A 22,107-nucleotide genomic window follows, 5' to 3' on the forward strand; every position below is an offset into this window, starting at 1 on the left:
AACCTTATTGGCATCTTTGAGGATTCAAAATATGTACCACAGAATTCACTGAATTTCATTTATGAAGTTTTTCCTTCTCGGTCACTCACGGGATTCAATTGCGTTATGCTGACAACAGTGAAAAAAAAAAGGACACACGTTTCACGTCAAGAAACATCGTGCCATAATTCTGTTTTTCAAAGTTTTTCTTCTCCTCAGTGACTAACTATTGTTAAAGAATGTTGTGTCTTCCACAGTCACTGACTGTTTCCTGGGAAGGCATTATTTACCTCAGCATCTCCAGAGAGAGAGAGAGAGTGAGTCTGGTATTTACTCAGTGCTATTGTGTTTGTCGGAGCCTTTAAAACTTCAAGAAACGAGGTAGGATCGAAGCAGAATTTGTGGAAAGGTCAGAAATCCTCCATAAGTATAGTGATTAAGGATGGATTATTCTACTTTTCACATTTAAAACATATGCGCCAATGCAAATCTGTAATTTCATATGTATATATGTATATATATTTATATAATATATATATATATATATATATATATATATATATATATATATATATATATATATGTGTGTGTGTGTGTGTGTGTGTGTGTGTGTGTGTGAGTGTGTGTGTGTGTGTGTGTGTGTGAGTGTATGTGTGCGTGTGTATGTGTGTGTGTATGTGTGTGTGTATATGTGTGTGTATGTGTGTGTGTGTGTGTGTGTGTGTATAGATGCACGATGCCCTACTGACGTACCCTGCCCGTCTTCCTTACTTCAAGGGCCTATTAAAACATGGCCTCCTCGATAATTCTTAAACCTTGTCGAGACCATAAATATTCCTGAAGAGGGAATTGCTTCGGAAGGCTACAATATGCACACGAATAACAGTTAGCGTCGATTTTCGTAGAACCACTTAAATTATCATTATCTTTAATTATAATTCTCTCTTGGAACCGGTTTTTTATGGGGAAATTTTTTGCCTAAATCCTTAATATTTCATATTAAAGTAGAAGTGCTATTTTAAAGCCATGAAAGCATGACCTGCATAATATGCTATTGGTTATTTTCAGTAAAGTATCTTAATACGGATAATACGGATAAGAGTCATACGTTCATTTCTTCATGACTCTAGTAAGACTTAGGAAGGTTGACGGTAGAAGTGATGAGTGAAAGTTACACATAATGTTGTGTATTTCACAATTTACCCAAAATTAAAAACGATATATTATTAGTAGTATAATTCGTTATTATTATTATCATTTATTATATATGGAGTATATAAATTTCTCGGTGAATGTGCACTAATAGGTGGACATCATTCAGTTTACTTATATTGCATTGTAAGTAAACTGTCAGTCAATATACAATGGAAGTGTAATTCTTTCTCCAGGAAATAGAGTTCTTTGAATCGAGTCTGAACGTCTCCCATTTTCCCAGGCGCTATACGACACCTACGAGTTTAGCGCTCCCCCTGTGAATGTAACGATAATAATTGACATTTGGTGCAAAGGTGAAATGCAGCTTCAGACTTTTAAAAAAATGCAGTATTTGTGCATTTGGTCGGTTACCCGAGCAAATGTTTTAAGAGGTCGCTTCCAAGAACACAAAACATCTGATACAGACTTCCCGCAAGCTGAAAAGAAAACATGACTTGCGACTTTCTCCAAGAACTGCGCCAGGGACAAGAAATTTGAGTGATGGGCAACTGGAGGCGATTAATTTCCCCCAAGGTGTCACTGTGGACGGGCCAGGCCTCATAAACTGGTTTTCTAATGTTTTACTGCGCATGTGTTTCTGCACGGCCTCGTCAATGGCTCAAGACGCCTTCGAAAGCCAACGCTAGCTACGACATTTGCTTCCTAACTGGGCTGCATGACCCGCACGGGTTTACTGCTTCATTTTCAATTTAATATTATTTTTTTATTATATCAGAAGGTTAATAAGCAGTAGGGTTAATACCACAAGATAGTCCAATAAAATCAGAATGTCATCAGACTGTCGTATTTCCATTGGAATCTGTAATCCTTTATCCCAGGATGCGACCCGCACCGGCCGCCTAACGCCCAGGTACCTACTTACTGCTAGGTGAACAAGGGAAAAATGTGTAAGGAAACTAGTCCATCGTTTCTGCTCGTCCGAAGATCAGAACTCGGCCTCTTAGTGTGTGAACCAAAAACCGCTACCGAGTGAGCCAGGAACACTTAAATCATAATTTCCTTGGCAAAAAAAAAAAAAAACGTATTTTAACAGCACCTAACCAGTCAATAAATTTTATAAGCAAGGAGGAAGTAAACACCGATAAGTCTCGAATGCAAAAAGTTGGAAAACATTTGCGTTGGTGGGAACGACACCAGCTTACAATCAATTCAGCGTATATATGCGTATAAACGTACATCCCAAAACTCTCGGATATTATTCTAACTCCTCAAGATTTTGAAGAGGCAATTAATGACATGCCCATGCACTCTGCCCCAGGCCCAGACTCGTGGAACTCCGTGTTCATCAAGAACTGCAAGAAGTCCCTATCATGTGCCTTCAGCATTTTTTGGAGAGGGAGCATGGACACAGGGGTCATCCCACACACACACACACTAAAAACAACAGACATAGCCCCACTTCACAAAGGTGGCAGTATAGCAGTTGCAAATAACTACAGACCAATAGCACTAACATCCCATATAAAAATCTTTGAGAGGGTTCTAAGAAGCAAGATAGCCAACCACCTAGATACCCATCAGTTACACAACCCAGGGCAACACGGGTTTAGAGCAGGTCGTTCCTGCCTGTCCCAGCTACTGGACCACTATGACAAGGTCCTAGATGCTGTAGAGGATAAACAAAATACAGATGTAGTATACACAGACTTTGCAAAAGCTTTCGACAAGTGTGACCATGGTGTAATAGCACACAAAATGCGGAATAAAGGAATAACGGGAAAAGTTGGTAGATGGTTCTACAACTTCCTGAAAACAGAACACAAAGAGTAATAGTAAACAGAGTAAAGTCCCAGGCAGCCATGGTAAAAAGCTCTGTTCCACAACGCACAGTGCTCGCTCCCATTCTATTCCTCATCCTCATTTCTGACATAGAGATGTAAGCCATAGCTCCGTGTCTTCCTTTGCGGACGACACCCGGATTACCATGGCAGTGACCTCCATCGAAGGCACTGCGAATGGGCCACTCAAAACGATATGAAGTTCAACGAGGAGAAATTTCAACTACTCAGATATGGAAAACTTGAAGAAATTGAAAATGTGTCAGGGTATACCACAAATTCTAACCATACAATAGAGCGGAAAAGTATATGAAGGACCTGGGAGTGATAATGTCAGAAGAACTCGCCTTCAAAGACCACAACAATGTATCTACCTCATCCGCTAGAAAAATGATAGGATGGATAATGAGAACCCTCAAAACCTAGAGAGCTTGTGCTCTCTAGGCTGGAATACTGCTGTATACTAACGGTCCCCTTCAAGGCTGGCGATATTGCAGACCTGGAGAGTGTAAAATAACTTTCACTGCACACATAAGTGCGATAAGGCACTTAAACTACTGGGAACGGATGAAGGTCCTTGATCTGTATTCCCTTGAACGCAGGCGAGAGAGATACATGATAATATACACTTGGAAGGTCCTGGAGGGACTGGTACCAAATCTGCACACGAAAATCGCTCCATATGAAAGCAAACGACTCGGCAGAAGATGCAACATTTTCCCGATGAAAAGCAGGGGTGCCATAAGTACACTGAGAAACAACACAATAAGTGTCCGGGGCCCAAGACTGTTCAATTGCCTCCCAGCATACATAAGAGGGATTACCAATAGACCCCTAGCTGTCTTCAAGAAGGCACTGGACAGGCACCTAAAGTCAATACCTGACCAACCGGGCTGTTGTTCGTACGTCAGCTTGCGTGAGGCCAGCAGTAACAGCCTGGTTGATCAGACCCTGATCCACCATGAGGCCTGGTCTCAGACCGGGCCGCGGGGGCGTTGACCCCGAAACCCTATCCAGGTAAACTCCAAGAGATATACCAACCTCTCGTTGCATATATCCATCAGAAATTATGACACGATAACGAATTGCATGTAATTCTAACTGATGCCACTAATATTCATGTAACTTATTTATTTTAATGTTTTTTTTTACTACTAATAATAATGAGGGCAGTGTAACCCAAAGATCTCAAATTACAGTTTGTTAGTTAATGGGATTTAAAAACCCATTGACTACACGAGGGTCATTAATTAAATGTGCATGTCACCTGTTTGTCATAGGATATATACACCTTTGTCTGACTTTTTTGGGGTTATCGTAGGTGATTTTCATATATATTACTATGTTTGCTTGTACTTATGTGAACCTGTACTTAAATAAACTTGCTTAATCCCATGAAGTTGGTGTTTGACTTTATTTGGTGATACTAAGGTAATTTACACATGTTGGAGTGTCTTAGGCAAACTTATGACTAGCTTACGAATTATGAAGTAATAGCTGTAATCAGAATTTTATGTTTAGTCATGTGTAGATTAGGGTTAGTCACAGATATCAATATGTGCAAGATAAGGTACTACGTTCCACAATCAGTTCTCCTGGCACTGTACCATTCACTCATATACCCTTATCTTACATATGGAATTTGTGCATGGGGATCAACAACATCCAATCACCTTAAACCCCTAATAACCCAGCAAAAGGCAGCAGTAATATTGATAACAAATTCCCACTCCCGCCAGCATACTCCACCAATTTTCAAAAGTCTGAATCTGCTCACCATTAAGAACATCCATACTTATTCATGTGCCTACTTCATACACAGAACAATACACGAAAATATAAATCCTCCACTCAAACTTCTCCTCACCAACCTAAACAGGACATATGACCACAACACAAGACACAGATCTCTTTTTGATATGCCTTGTGTCCATATCACACTGTGTAAAAACTCTATGCACATAAAGGGCCCCAAAATATGGAATTCATTACCAGAAGATGTAACCCGGTCTGAAAATCAATTTAAGACTCTTCTCAAATGCCACTTAATCACCCTAGACTAAACGCTAAATACTCAGTACACATTTACTGACTTATGTTCTCCCACATCATAACTTCAACAATCACTTTGAACCTTTAATCCCTTGTTGACAGGAATATAACTGAATCATTGTTTTCACAAAAAGCATTTCTGAATATATGAATATTTTTTTTTTTTTTTTTTTTTATTCACCGGTATTATCCCGGCCCGGGTCTTTTCCAAGTAGTGGTGACCCGGCCTTGGCTCCCTATCTGGGGAGTGTCTCGAGACTTAAGTCTCCCATGGGAGGAAGGACAAGTACCTCCTCATCTTTGGGACCAAGTGTCCCCAGGCCTAGCCACATTCCCCGCCCTCACGGGGCTCGTAGGGAGAAGCTAGGCCTCTGGTCTGCCATCTACCCCGCCTCAAAGGGGCTCGTGGGGATGGCAGTCTTATGAGCTGCAGATGGTAGCAAGCTCAGGCTATATATGAATATATCTTTTGTCTTATACAATTTTTAATTCATTTATAATTAATAATCTACTGTACAACTATGAAATAATTACTATCCTACTGCACAAATATGATATAATGTAAGCCAATAATGTTAAGTTGGCCCATAATGCCAGGCATAATAGAAGCTCTCTTTGCATTGCAACCCACTATTGTAAATACAAAATCTCAATGTACTGTTTGCAAAGACATAAAATAAATAAATTAATAAAAAAAAGTAGTTACTATGCAAGACCATTGTAAAAATCTAAAATTACGCACTGAATCTCAAGTAGTTTTATTACTTAATTAGTTTACTTCCTCGCTTATCATTTCTCTGCTTTCTTGCTCATTTACTTATTTACTTTAATTACTTGAACACACATTTGTCTAAACTCCACGATTAATATAGTTCAGGTTCAGCATTGAAAGCATTTTCTATAAAGGACACAAACACATCACCAGAGAAAACGTACTCAGATTTTCATGGATGACTTCAGAAAGTAAGCAGATAATGGACTTTTGTCGCAGTAATGTTTGTCAAGTGATAAGGTAAGATTGAATATGTTTTCGAACTATCCTAGAACACTATTAAACAGCGAGTCCTCTTGTCTTTTTAAAATGAGGTGTAAAATTTGGGTGGGGTTGGCCAGTAGTTGCTTAATGAGTCAGAAGCCAGTACTCCTAGCTCAATTTCTAGTGGCCTCACCTAACACACTGAAGGACTGGGGATCGATTCCCCAGCGAATTGAAACGTTGGGTATGTTTCCCTCACTTATGTTGCCCAGTAAAGTCAAACAGTGTTACTTATTTCCAAGACTAAATTCACTGTGCGTCTTTGTACAATGAAGCAAAGAATTTACTTGCATCCCTGTTTAGAGAATTAATGTATTCGTGACTGGTGATGTACAAGTAATATGCAGTCTTAATTACACCTCATCTAGTAGACACCAGGTAAATCAATCAAGTTTTTCTTAATGGGTTCCTTAATATTTAGCATTATTAAGCAAATATATACACTGTATTATATTTAACTCAGTTTGAATAAACATATTAAAAGAAAACAAAACATATATACATCAAAGCAATGGTATATTATTGACTTTTATCCAATACATAAATACGGAATTTCTTTTTTAACTTCTGCAGATTCATTCATCGGGTATTCTTTTAGCTCGGGTCCGAAATTTATTTTTGGTGACTTTGTATTCGATTACAAATTTACTAATAATTTTCAAGTTGTAAGTATAGGTTTTATGAAAATGTTTATATACAGTGAGGATTTCTTTCAGTTGAACATTTAAACTGCTGACATAATGTTAAATATTAAATATTGTCGGATTACCTGTGTTTTGACTAACTTAATCTTGCAGATATATTTGCTCTGTCATGGTTAACTGACTTGCCATTTTAAGTTGTTGGTTTGCTTCAGATTGACTTACAGGTGCTAATTTGAGGGGGTATCAAAATAGAAAAAAGTCACAATATTGAATTATCATATGCCAAACGTATCCCCAACATATGCCTTAACTAAGAAAACCATTGTAAAAAATTTACAGTATATAGATTAAACATATTTGAAAGATTGAGTACTTCAGTAGGCTCACCTGTTTGAAAGAGCTGAGGGCGCCATTGATACGGAGAGTGTCGGCAGCGATAGTGGCGATGCCTTCGGAGGTAGCATGAGTGCCACATGATTCTTGACGAGGGAGGTAGCGTAGGGAGGCTGAAGGCTTAGGATGGTGGCAGTGGAGGCACGTTTCCGGCTGCGAATGCTGCCGAATGATGCGGTCTCTATATAGCGTTGGCGCCACTACCACCACTTCGCTAATGCCGCCCTGCACTGACCGCACACTCTCGTGTGACGGCGCCCGCGGTAAGTGCGAGCAGGAACACCTCACCTGCGGCGCTAGAAGGCGGTACCCGCGGTACTCCGGCCGGTTACTGCTTTCCCGAGCGTGGAGCTCTATGTCAGGGACGGAACGGGTGGCGCCAACGTCGTCGGCGCCTCCCTGATGACATCGCTGGTTGAGAGAGACGAGAGCTGAGGAAGGAATGTACGACATCATTACACTGTCGCCGCTGTCGCCACTCTCCCCCATGGTGATGAGAGGTCGTGGCATCATGCGGGTGTTATCCGCTGGCAGCACCAACAGATTCTCGCTGCTAGTGGCCCTAGATGAAGGGCTTAGCGGTGTTACCATCACGCGCCCTCAACCACACCCGCACACCCGCCTCGCCGCATGGGGCCACCCATCTGGGACCGAACCCACATTACAGGCGACGGAGAGATGGAAGGGATGGAGTGCAATTTGTAACGTGCGGCCGACTCTACCGCCCTCTCTGACACTCCTCGTACCCAGCCTGCAAAAAGAAAAAATATGTATATTAATTTTCAGAACTGAAGAGTAAACGTTTCAACACTGGAGCTGGAATGATTTACGATGAACGTTCAAATTGCAAATGAAAATTAATAGGTTTAGGTCTGTTTTGGTTTACTATTAGTCCGCAACTTAATAATGGTCCAGACTGGACCGAAATGTAGTCCGGCTTTCATTTCAGTATGTGATTAAGTTGTGAATGATCAGTACAGTTGTACCTTTTTATGTCCCCGAATGCTATAACAAAACGAAAACACAATGGACGATAATGTTTCTTTCCTTCACTTTAAGAAACTTATAAATGTTTTCACCGACCAACATTCCTCTAGCATCACTGCTGCGTCAGTCAAGCTAAATAATTCAACCATCACAAGCAGGTTTAGCTGGGTTAATATCTCACCAGCAACTTTGGCAGTATTGTAAGCTAGGTTACAGAACAATACAAATGTGGATATTCCAACGTGCGATACTTAAGTAATAGATTTATAAGTTTAGTATGTGTGTGACATGGATAACTGTTTAGCAGCATAAACACAATCTATACAATAGTCACCCCTTTTTTTTTTTTTATCTTGATAAGCGTGTTATTGCGAGATAAATATCTTGAAAGGGAGATGCACATTACTAGTGAGACAGATGTATGGCTAGTGAGATAGACACCCTTCTATAGAGATGAACTCTTTTCCAAGAAGCTAGTCACCCTATGAAGCTAGATAGACCCCATGAGCTAGACACCTTCCTAACGAGAGAGAGATTTTTTTTTTTAATGCGAGATCGATGCCCTTGTCACAAAAAAACGCAGTTAAAGTGAGATTTATCTACTCCCGAGAAAGACGTACTTCTAGACAGATAGGTACACTTCTTATCTAGAGAGATAGATACACTTCATAGCTCCTTGATAATGTGAGAAGTCACGAAAGCGCTTGGAATTTCACTATCCTTTCACAGTGGTTGTTTTGCATATTCTGATATCACCTGTTTACTGTGATCTTATTGCACTTCTAGATAAATATAGGCCCTACAGAGTAAGATACGGTTATTATATAAATCCATCAATGCAGTAAATCACATGGCAACAGATTAAAATCAAGAAGAAAGAATTTCCAGGAGCTCAAACATGAAATTACAGCTTCACCATCGTTACTTTCCGCAATGGAGCTTCAATAGTGACGTCTCTTGTTGCAAAAACCTCTCCTCCCTTGTCTATACATTAAGCAGAAGCTTATCTTTTAACAGCACCTCCTGAGGCCACCACCGGCATATTCCTCTGGGATATTCCACAGTCCGCTGCTCAAACAACGTCTGCCTGACGAATAATGAAAATTTTGTTTGGCTTTCTTGCATGAAGTTTTTACACAAAATTTCATAATGATGTTTTAATGCCGGCAATCCCGTAAAAGATAACAGATACATAATTAGCACAGGAAACAGGAAAAATATGCTCATGAAAATCTACAGTGAAATGCTTTCATCTTATGGGTTATTTTTTAAACATTATTATAAAAGTATATATATATATATATATATATATATATATATATATATATATATATATATATATATATATATATATATATATATATATATATATACCAGCAATGCATCTCATGAATTTTTTGTACCATATGTAATAAAATATATCTATTATTAGATTGCAGTATATTCTTCGTATTTAATCAAAAAATCTCTCCTCATTTCTCTCATTACATACGTAATTCATTCGTATAGTTTCATTCACTCAAAGTTGCCCAAAATATCCTCTTCCTCTTCCATGAAAGGCTTCGTCTCCCTAATTATTTTACTCACATTTCTTATCATATTTCTTCAAGTAAGGCATCCATACTTCTCTCTCAGCCTCGTATATGACTCATAAATCTTCCTCATTCTTCCCCATGGAGCTGTGGTATATTCCTCAGCGACTCATATTTCTTACGAATATCTGAAAGCAGCATCAACTTTACTACCTAAAGTTGTAACAGTATTTGCATACAGGAAAACATTTATGTTTTTTCTCATTCTGTGTTTAACTGGGAAATGTTGCTTGGTCGACCTGTGTTTTATCTCCCTGGTGGGTCGATGGTGTCAACACTCGACCTATTGTGTGGAGTCGACGATGCCAAAAATATTAGCTCGTCTAGGCAGTTTTGTGTATGTTTATTTTTCCCTCCCCCTGTCTGTCTGTCTGTCTGCCTGTCTGTCTGTCTCTGTCTCTCTCTGTCTCTCTCTGTCTCTCTCTGTCTCTCTCTGTCTGTCTGTCTGTCTCTCTCTCTCTCTCTCTCTCTCTCTCTCTCTCTCTCTCTCTCTCTCTCTCTCTCTCTCTCTCTCTCTCTCTCTCTCTCTCTCTCTCTCTCTCGCTGCCCCATTACCCAGCAAATCGTATAGCATCTTTGGTCCCATTTAAATACTAAATAACGATCAGTTGAACACATTCACTCACGAAAAATATTTCGAAAACAAATGAGATGACCATTAAAGCGAATCCTTCCGGTGGGTTCCTTGATGCAGGTTAGGGGCTCTTGATGTAAGGCATTGGAGTTATCCTCTTCATCCTCGGCTTAAATCTTATTATCCAGGAGGTACTGGTCCTAAATCTGTCCGCCGAAATGACTCCTTACGAGGAATAAAAATATGTTCGACAGACGGGTGGTAGATTCCGTCAGTCAGAAGCGGGAATGTAATGAATTCAGTGATTTATTAATTCGTATGGAGCTGTAAACTCGTGTGCCTCATTCAGCAGTAGCTTAATGAAGGCAGCAAACTTTGCCAGGTATACCATTCTGTGGCCATGCATACTGGGAATTACCAACAGTCTTACAGCTGGCTGTGAGAAAGAATTGAAAAGTCCCTAGAGTTACTTTTAAATCAAGGCCTCCTGCTGGGGACCCTGTCTGAGACCAGGCCGCGGGGGTCGGCGATCCCAAAAATTGACTACAGATAATATAGAGATAACCCCGTTTATTCTCCAGTGAATGTATTGGGCTTACGAGTTTAAAGCTACTCTATGAATATTCATTAGAGGGATATTGTTGCTGTTGTTGTTGTTAGAGAAAATAATCAAAACCTGATGAAAACACAGAAGAGATGCAGGTCATGGTCACAACACAAGATATTCACAGCACCTGAGAGGAGTTTCACAGTGTGTATGAAAGACAGGAAGCGTGACCAAGGGAACACATAAAGCAAACACGCAAATAAGCTACAGTGATATAGAAAAGCATTTGTTGTCAACTTCAGGTCGGTCAGAATATGAAATAACTTGGAGGAAATGCTGGAGGCAGACTCAAGCACAGCTTTAAGAATAAGTATAGCAGGAAAATAGGGAACCCGGAAGGGAGCAGGTAAGAGCCGGGGCCGTGAACTGCGGCTCAACACCTTTAATAACAGCTAGGTAAGTATACACACATCACATACATAAATACGTGTATGCATACATATATATGTACATTTGTATATGTATATATACGAACATACACACCATTAATTAATTGTGTATATTAGCGTCATATAAAATTTATACAGTACATTAATAGGCAAATATAAATCACCTGACATACTGGTGATCAGTTATTATATATACACAGAGGTGCGTATTTCTCTGAGGATAAACATTCAAAAGGTGTGTATTTCTGTATACATATACCGAAAGGTGTGTATCTGTGTATATACACCGAAAGATGTGTATCAATATTTATACACTTATAGGTTTATATTTTTCAGTGTATATACATAGAGAATTGCGTATCCAGAGGTATCCCTGTGTATACACAAATAGGTATATGTCTCTTCGTGCATACACCCAGTGTTGTGCATCTCTATATACAACTTGAGTCATATGTGTATTTCTGTGTATATATACTGAGAGATGTGTATCTCTGTGTGTATACACAGATGTCTCTCAGCGTATATTCACTGATAGTTTCGTCCCTAGTTTAGTGATTAAAGTGTCTTTGATTGGTTGTACACAGATGATATGCGTCCTTAATACCCCTCGTGTAGTCGATAAGCTTGAAACCAGGTAAACAAACCAAGAGAGCGAACTCTATTGGAAAGGTTGACGCTTTATTTTTCACATTCACTCAGTCACCTTCACCCGAGGCAAAGGCAAGAGGGAGCTTTCCTTTGATGTCATTTTCATTTCATCAATTTAAAAGCGAGGCGACGGGATTAACACCTTTAAGGTCAACGATGAATAAAAGGTCACAACATCCAATATGAAAGAATTAACAATACCCAGGATGAAGGAATTAATACCCAGGATGAAGGAATTAATACCCAGGATGAAGGAATTAACAATACCCAGGATGAAGGAATTAATACCCAGGATGAAGGAATTAATACCCAGGATGAAGGAATTAACAATACCCAGGATGAAGGAATTAATACCCAGGATGAAGGAATTAATACCCAGGATGAAGGAATTAATACCCAGGATGAAGGAATTAATACCCAGGATGAAGGAATTAATACCCAGGATGAAGGAATTAACAATACCCAGGATGAAGGAATTAATACCCAGGATGAAGGAATTAACAATGCCGGGATGAAGAAATTAACAATACCCAGGATGAAGGAATTAACAATACCCAGGATGGAGGAATTAACAATACCCAGGATGAAGGAATTAACAGTACCCAGGATGGAGGAATTAACAACACCCAAGATGAAGGAATTAATACCCAGGATGAAGGAATTAACAATACCCAGGATAAAGGAATTAACAATACCAAGGATGAAGGAATTAAATGAAGGAAGTAACAATACCCAGGATGAAGAAATTAACAATACCCAAGATGAAGATATTAACAATACCCAGGAAGAAGAAATTAACAATAGACAGGATGAAGGAATTAACAATACCCAGGATGGAGAAATTAACAATACCCAAGATGAAGGAATTAACAATACCCAGGATGAAGGAATTAACAATACCCATGATGAAGGAATTAACAATACCCAGGATGAAGAAATTAACAATTCCCAGGATGAAGAAATTAACAATACCCAGGATGAAGAAATTAACAATACCCAGGATGAAGAAATTAGCAATACACAAGAGAATCGAACCCATGTTGAGTTGGCCTGCCTCATGGTGAGCAAAAATCACATGACGCTCTGACCCACTGGACCACTCAGTCCTATTGCTCGTGGAGTAGGATTTCTTCATGAATGAGCCTCAAAACTCCATCAATGTATGCCAGATTTCCGACATTACCCTAATTCCGATAGACTTCGAAAAAGCCATTGACAGCATGTCCATGCACTCTGCCCTGGGCCCAGACTCGTGGAACTCTGTGTTCATTGAGAACTGCAAGAAACCCCTCTCACGTGCCCTAAGTATACTATGGAGAATTAGCTTAGACATGGGTGAAATTCCACAGTCAATGCAACGGATATAGCCCCACTTCATAAAGGTGGCAGCAAAACATTAGCTAAGAACTATAGACCAATAGCTCGAACGTCCCACATCATAAAAATCTTTGAAAGAGTGCTAAGAAGCAGGATTGCAAACCACCTGCATTCCCAAAAACTGTACAATCCAGGGCAACATGGGTTCAGAGCAGGTCGCTCCTACCTCTCACAACTACTGGATTACTATGATATGGCCTTGGATGCACTGGAAGAAAATCAGAATGCAGATGTAATATATACACAGACTTTGCAAAAGCATTTGAAAAGTACGATCGTGGCGTAATAGAGCACAAAATGCGTGCTAAAGGAATAACTGGCAAAGTGGAGAGATGGATCATCATCTTCCTAACAAATCGAGCATGAAGAGTAGTGGTCAACAGAGTTAAATCGGAGTATGCCATAGTGAAGAGCTCTGTTCCACAAGGCACAGTACTCGCCCCCATCCTGTTCCTCATTCTCATACCAGCTGAGGACGCGGTTAACCTCCAAGAAGATGTAAACAAAGTTTTCCGGTGGGCAACGGAAAACAATATGATGTTCAATGAGGAAAAATTCTAACTACTCCGTTATAGAAAACTGGAGGAGATAATACCTAGAACAGAGTATACTACAAACTCTGGCCATACAATAGAGCGGAGAAATAATGTAAGGAACCTGGGAGAAGTAATGTCTGAGGATCTCACTTTCAAGGGTCACAACAGTGCCACGATCACAAGTGCAAAGAAAATGATAGGATGGATAATGAGAACGTTCAAAATGAGAGATGCCAAGCCAATGATGATCCTTTTCAAATCACTTGTTCTCTCTAGGCTGGAATACTGCTGTACATTAACATCTCCGTTCAAAGCAGGTGAAATTGCAGATCTAGAGAGTGTACAGAGAACCTTTACTGCACATATAAGTTATGTCAAGCACCTTAACTACTGGGAACGCTTGGAAGCACTTAACTTGTACTCGTTGGAACGCAGGAGAGGGATATATATCATAACCTACACTTGGAAAATCCTGGAAAGAATGGTCCCGAATCTGCACGCAGAAATCACTCCATACGAAAGTAAAAGACTGGGCAGGCGATGCAAAATACCCCCAATTAAAAGAAGGGGCGCCATTGGTACACTAAGAGAAAACATCATAAGTGTCCGGGGCCCAAGACTGTTCAACAGCCTCCCACCAAGCATATAGGGAATTACCAATAAACTCCTGGCTGCCTTTCAGAGAGAGCTGGACAAATACCTAAAATCAGTGCCGGATCAGCAGGGCTGTGGTTCGTACGTTCGACTGCGTGCGGCTGCAGAAACAGCCTAGTTGATCAGGCCCTGATCCAACGGGAGGCCTGGTCGTGGACCGGGCCGCGGGGGCGTTGATCCCCGGAATACCCTCCAGGTAGACTCCAGGAATAACCTCCAGGTATACCAAACGGGGAGTAGAATTAAATTAGCTCAGAGGCACCCACTCCACCGTATGTCCTCGGATCACGGTAAAACACCTAGCTCTGCTGGGTGCGTGATTCTTGTAGGATTGAGTGGTCCAGTGGGTTAGAGCGTCATGTGATTTTCGCTCACTATGAAGCGGACCAAAACGACATGGTTTCGAGTCCCCGGCTATTCGCAGTGTTTTTGTTGATTAAATACCACTTGTTTGTGAAACTTGCGATTCTGGCTTAAATTGCGATGTTTTTCTTGCCAAATAAGGCAAGCGAAAATTTATGTATGCATTAATTTCGCAAAAATCATTCTGAACCTAACGAAAAAAAATATTTCATTATGTGTGTTTATTATTAAATTTCTGTAAACTTATGTAAAATACATTTAGCTGGATTAGGTGAAATTAGATTGCACTTGTTTTAATAAGGTTAGGTAAGTTTTCTAAGGCCCATTTGGTGCAAAATTATTAATTTTTACATTAACATAAATGAAAAAGAATATATCTTTAAACGTATAAGAGAAAACTTTAGAAAGGACTTAATTTTTTATGAATTCTTGCTAATTGACCAGTTTTTAGCTATTCGGCACCGCATCTTTTTTAATTGACGTTGAGGTATCTACCATTCAAGGAGCAAGTACACAAGAGTTAGTTGTCAACATGTGGAGAGTTGACGTATCTCTCTCGCGATAAGTGAACGAAGGGTTAATCCTACGCCACTCCTTGCGCTGAATAATCTACACGGATTAAGTGCATAAATTATTGAACAAATAGTGGAGAAGAGCGAGGCACTGTTGTCCAAACTCGATCACGTTATTCTTTCATGGGATCACTTTCAACATAATTCTTTTGTTTATCTAGCTAACTCACTCTCCTGTACACCCAGGAAACTCATCCTTAATTTCTTCTCTTCCTGGTCGTCTTAATAAAAGAACATCAGATTATGTGAGAGGCAGTTTCCACTCTGTTACAATGAATAAACACTACCAAGAGCTTGTTCTTGCTTCTTCCCTCTCCTGAACACACACACACACACACACACACACACACACACACACACACACACACACACACACACACACACACACACACACACACACACACAGAACAAAATTATAAACAAGATTATAAACGACATCCAGCAAGGATTCATGGAAGGCAAATCCTGTGTCACAAACCTTCTGGAGTTTTATGACAAAGTTATAGAAGTAAGACACGAGAGAGAGGGGTGGGTTGATTGCATTTTCTTGGACTGCAAGAAGGCCTTCGACGCAGTTCCTCACAAAAGATTAGTGCAGAAACTAGAGGATCAGGCGCATATAACAGAAAGGGCACTGCAATGGATCAGAGAATACCTGACAGGGAGGCAACAACGATTCATGGTACGGAATGAGGTATCACAGTGGGCACCTGTGACGAGCGGGGTCCCACAGGGGTCGGTCCTAGGACCAGTGCTATTTTTGGTATATGTGAATGACATGATGGAAGGGATAGACTCAGAGGTGTCCTTGTTCGCAGATGATGGAGAATTAAACCAGATGAGGATCAGGCAGGACTTCAAAGAGACCTGGACAGGCTGGACACGTGGTCCAGCAACTTCTTGAATTCAACCCTGCAAAATGCAAAGTCATGAAGATCGGAGAAGGGCAAAGAAGACCGCAGACTGAGTATAAACTAGGTGGCCAAAGACTGCAAACCTCACTCAAGGAGAAAGATCTTGGGGTGACCATAACACCGAGCATGTCTCTGGAGGCACACAACCAGATAACTGCTGCAGCATATGGGCGCCTGGTAAACCTGAGAATAGCGTTCCGATACCTTAGCAAAAAATCGTTCAAGACACTGTACACTGTGTACATCAGGCCCATACTGGAGTATGCAGCACCAGATTGGAACCCACACCTGGTCAAGCACGTCAAGAAATTAGAGAAAGTGCAAAGGTTTCAACAAGGCTAGTTCCGGAGCTCAGGGTGTCCTACGAAGAAAGGTTAAGGGAAATCAGACTGACGACACTGGAGGACAGGAGGGTCAGGGGAGATATGATAACGACATGCAAAATACTGCGTGGAATAGATAAGGTGGACAGAGACAGGTTGTTCAAGAGAGGGGACACAGAAACAAGGGGTCACAATTGGAAGCTGAAGACTCAGACGAGTCACAGGGATGTTAGGAAGTATTTCTTCAGTCATAGAGTCGTCAGGAAGTGGAATAGCCTAAGCAAGTGACGTAGTGGAGGCAGGAACCATACATAGCTTTAAGACGAGGTATGATAAAGCTCATGGAGCAGAGAGAGAGAGAGAGAGAGAGGACCTAGTAGCGATCAGTGAAGAGGCGGGGCCAGGAGCTGAGTCTCGACCCCTTCAACCACTATTAGATGAGTATAAGTAGGTGAGTACACACACACACACACACACACACACACACACACACACACCACACACACCACACACACACCACACACACACACACACAACACACAACACACACACACACACACACACACACACACACACACACACACACACACACACACACACACACACACAAAACACACAACACACACACACACACACACACAAAACACACAACACACACACACACACACAAAACACACAACACACACACACACAAAACACACACACACACACACACACACACAAAACACACAACACACACACACACACACACACACACACACACACACACACACACACACACACACACACACACACACACACACACACACATGATTATAATGATTTCCCTACCGAACCGGATATTAATTTTCATCTCTCAGTAATTACAATTAATGTTACACAAAAACTCTGTAAATAAATGAAAGCAGTAACAGCCGTCAGTAAATTCTTAAACCCAAGACAGTTCAATATCGTTGGAAGATGAAATACAAATAAGTAGTTTGAGATTTTCAGGTCAACTTGAAAAAAAAGCGACTTACCTGGAGTCTACCTGGAGGTTATTCCGGGGATCAACGCCCCCGCGGCCAGGTCCACGACCAGGTCTTCCGGTGGATCAGTGCCTGATCAACCAGGCTGTTACTGCTGGCCGCACGCAGTTCAACGTACGAACCACAGCCCGGCTGATCCGGCACTGACTTTAGGTATCTGTCCAGCTCTCTCTTGAAGGCAGTCAGGGGTTTATTGGTAATTCCCCTTGTGCTTGGTGCGAGGCGGTTGAACAGTCTTGGGCCCCGAACATTTATGGTGTTCTCTCTTAGTGTAATAATGGCGCCCCTACTTTTAATTGGGGATATTTTGCATCGCCTGCCCAGTCTTTTACTTTCGTAGGGAGTGATTTCTGTGTGCAGATTCGGAACCATTCCTTCCAGGATTTTCCAAGTGTAGATTATGATATATCTCTCTCTCCTGCGTTTCATCGAGTACAAGTCAAGTGCTTCCAAGCGTTCCCAGTAGTTAAGGTGCTTGACAGAACTTATATGTGCAGTAAAGGTTCTCTGTACACTCTCTAGATCTGCAATTTCACCTGCTTTGAATGGAGATGTTAATGTACAGCAATATTCCAGCCTAGAGAGAACAAGTGATTTGAAAAGGATCATCATTGGCTTGGCATCTCTCATTTTGAACGTTCTCATTATCCATCCTATCATTTTCTTTGCATTTGTGATCGTGGCACTGTTGTGATCCTTGAAAGTAAGGTTCTCAGACATTACTACTCCCAGGTCCTTTACATTATTTTTTCGCACTATTGTATGGCCAGAGTTTGTAGTATACTCTGTTCTAGCTATTATCCCCTCCAGTTTTCCATAACGGAGTAGTTAGAATTTGTCCTCATTGAACATCATATTGTTTTCCGTTGCCCACCTGGAGGGCATTCCGGGGATCAACGCCCCCGCGGCCCTGTCCACGACCAGGCCCCCAGCTGCAAAGGATGATACGGTGCTGTGGTGTATATCTCTGTCTATGTCTGATATGAAGATGAGGAATAGGATGGGGGCGAGTACTGTGCCTTGTGGAACAGAGCTCTTCACTATGGCACCCTCCGATTTAACTCTTTTGACCACTATTCTTTGTGTTCGATTTGTTAGGAAGTTGAAGATCCATCTCCCCACTTTCCCAGTTATTCCTTTAGCACGTATTTTGTGCGCTATTACGCAATGATCGCACTTTTCAAACGCTGTTGCAAAGTCTGTGTATATTACATCTGCATTCTGAAAAACTTTGATATGGGAGAACTATTTTATGATAATTTTCCAGTCTGGTAAGACTTTGTATTACCATATGCAACCACCCTCAGCTTACATCCATCTAAGACGCGAGACAGGGATACCATTAGCGGACGGTGAATCGAGTCTGTTACTCCTTGTAATGAATAACTCACTCAGGTTTATTCTAGTTTTAACAATTATAAAGCTGACAATGGGTGATATTAATGGATTCAAGAAACCGGTTAGCCTGACTTAAATCCTGGAGGTGGAAAGTACAGTGCCTGCACTAGGATGATTATTTTACTTGTGATGTATCTACACGTTCGTCAAAGCAGCTTTTAAATGAATGAAGATTTTTTTCGTTTTGGGTCAATCCACCTTGCCGGAAGACAGCTGATGTTAACAACAACAACAACAACAATAATAATAATAATAATAATAATAATAATAATGCTGGCGCAAAAAAAAATATTTCTTCTCTTTGACTGTTGCATTATTTCTTTCAGGAATAGAGTATGAATTTAGTTTTATCTTGTATTTAGACATTTTGAGGTTTCCAACTTTATTTTGTTTTATCTTTAAATCTTTATTACCTTCACGTTTTATCATCTCTTTCAACGTTAATTAAAAAAGTGACCCATGCAAAAGGGTGATATTTATTATAGATACTCATTAAAAATTATAGAGAATTTTAGGGTACATATTTATACGGAACGTTGAACCCTTGTGAATGATACAACACAAGGCTCACTGGAAGCTGCATCTTTCTTTCGTTAATAATGAGGCAAACATGTTTCTCTCGCAGCCAAGCTTCCTGAATTTAACAGAGTTCATATCGTTAACTTTAGGAGAAGTAAAAAAAAATGTGCTTCTTAAGTTTCAGTTTTTTTCTTATTCTCCAGTGGATATGCATACACCTTCAGAGGCAATATCTTTCACCTAGACTTACAAAGGCAATATTTACCTCACCTGTGGAAATTTCATAAACCAGAGGCAGCCTTGTTTGCCTTCCTGTGATGAGGTTCTTCTCCAGACTGTCAAAACCACAAGCATTTGTGATGGGTTGTGAGGGAGGCAGGTATCTTAGCATACGGGTTTGAGAGAGACAGTCCTATAACACACGGGTATGAGGGAGAGAGGGTATATTAAAATAGGGGTTTGAAGATAGAACAGTCCCTTAACACATGGGTGTGAGGGAGGTAGCTAACCATAGGAGTGTGAGGGAGGTAGGTACCTTAGCATAGGGGTTTGAAAGAGAGTCCCATAACACAGGGTTGTGTAGGATGGACAGTTCCTTAACACAGGGAAGTGAGAAAGGGACAGTCCCTTAACACATGGATGTGATGAAGGGGACAGTTCCCTATTACATGGATGTGAGGAAGGGGGCAGTCCCTAGAACAGAGGTGTAAAGTAGAAATGTTTCTCTTAAAGGCTGTATGCTAACACAGTTATCATTAGGTTACAGGCTTAAATAAGACATTCAGAATTATACATTCAAATTTTCTTGCATTCCATGGTGAGCTGATGACGAGTGACTACACATGCTCATCTACAACATTCATCACCAAAGACCAACTGAAAGTGGTGATATATAAAACTCGTTAACACAAGAGTCTGACGATTTGGCTTCGTGTCAGCACGTATGGAGATCCTCGATTCGTGGAGGAAACCTACACTCAATTTCCTGAAGGAAATAGGCAATACATTCATTTGGGAAAGGAAGAAGCTACGAGCAGTTAGTTTCTTTTGTCAGCGTCTTTGTGTCGCGATTCACAGAGGTTTTGGCGGTTTCATTTAAAGAACCTCACGTTTTCAAGAAAATCGCATGTTCTCACAGTGCGACAAAATGTTGACATTACAAACGAGGCAATCATTCGGATGGGCTGGCAAGGACGTTAAACTAGTTGTAGTTCCTCAGATCAAGACCCCTTCATCAACAACAGCCTCCGCTGGAACAGGTAGTCCCGTACGAGCCAGTGACGATAACCAAATATTGATATTTTTCCAATGGCTACATATTTACCCTCAAAAAAATGATTCGAAAGGCACTATCATCCATTGCTTCGCCGCAATAGCATTTACCACTGACAAAACTTTATTGATGCCATTCAATCTTGTATCTCGCTTCTCGATATTCCTTTTCAAACTCTCTGAGCGAGAGACTTCGGTTTTGTAGGAAAAAAAATACAAAAGCTTCCCCTCCATTCAGACTTCCATTATGAAAAGCAAGAATTTGCAAGAGTTTCAATGTCGTTATCTCAGTTTTTGAGAATTTTTTGGAAGATTATCGTACTACCAGCTTTACTACTTGATACAAGGACTACCTCTGATTCTTTATCCTTGTTATCCTTTTCCTCTTCCTCTTTCATCCTCTCTGCTATCTCCATCTCAAGCTATTCACTCCATATCCATAATCTACTCATAATCACTTCCATTTCCTCCTACGTTTTCTACTCTATCCTCAGCTCTTACATCTTTGTAACTCTACCTATTTTTCCTCTATTTCCTCTTTAATCCCCTTCTCCAACTCCCCATTTCTTCCTTTCTCCTTTCATATCTCAAACTCCTATCGCTAAATCTCCTCCATCATATCCTTCATTTTCACTACCTCCTCCACTATCTCCTTCGTTAAATATATCATCTCATAGTTCCTCCATCTATTCCACGATCTTCTTGTCCAGTTCTCCCATATCCTTCTCCTTCTCATCCTCCAGCTTTCTCGTCTTTTCTAACCCCTTCAGCTTCTCCGTCCTCAAACCATACCACGGGTGGGGCTTGAACCAACGGTCAGAGAGTCATAACACTCCAGACGGACGCGTTATCCACAGGACCAGCTGGCTACAGTAAGATTCATCCAACTAGGTATATTTATACACCATAGGAAGGTTAGCATAGGCACCACTGTGACCACAGATGCAAGTTTTTACAGATGAATCTCCCGCCAGCGTGGCCGTGACGAACTCTAGCTCAAGTCCCCTCAAAGCCGTCATCATGACACTCCTCTTCCTATCTCTTTCTCAGTCTCCTGCATAGCCTTTAGGTTCTGGTATCGAAGGCTAGACATGAATCCTGTCACAGGTGACAGGATTTCGTCTTCAAGGCCTTTTGTTCTAAAGAAAAAAGTCCCTAGCAACAGAAGGACGTCCCCGGAAGTATAAAACTTCTCTTAGCAGTAGGAGGTCCCTGGTTCAAGGAGAGATTTTTGGCACCAAAAGCAAGAGGTTCTTG

At 40.8% G+C, this 22,107-nt stretch overlaps 1 protein-coding gene across 1 annotated transcript in view; it reads right to left on the reverse strand.

Moving 5' to 3' along the window:
- Window positions 1-6,799: 6,799 nt before the first annotated feature.
- Window positions 6,800-22,107, reverse strand: part of LOC138854572 (uncharacterized) — a 294,198-nt gene continuing 278,890 nt past the window's right edge. The window contains exon 2 of the mRNA XM_070098532.1: window positions 6,800-7,848. Coding sequence (XP_069954633.1) covers window positions 7,038-7,688 — 651 coding nt within the window. The 5' untranslated portion in view covers window positions 7,689-7,848 and the 3' untranslated portion in view covers window positions 6,800-7,037. The remainder of the gene's footprint in view (window positions 7,849-22,107) is intronic.

This window comes from Cherax quadricarinatus, chromosome 63 (genome assembly GCF_038502225.1).
Source record: "Cherax quadricarinatus isolate ZL_2023a chromosome 63, ASM3850222v1, whole genome shotgun sequence".
Classification (NCBI taxonomy): Eukaryota; Metazoa; Arthropoda; class Malacostraca; order Decapoda; family Parastacidae; genus Cherax; species Cherax quadricarinatus.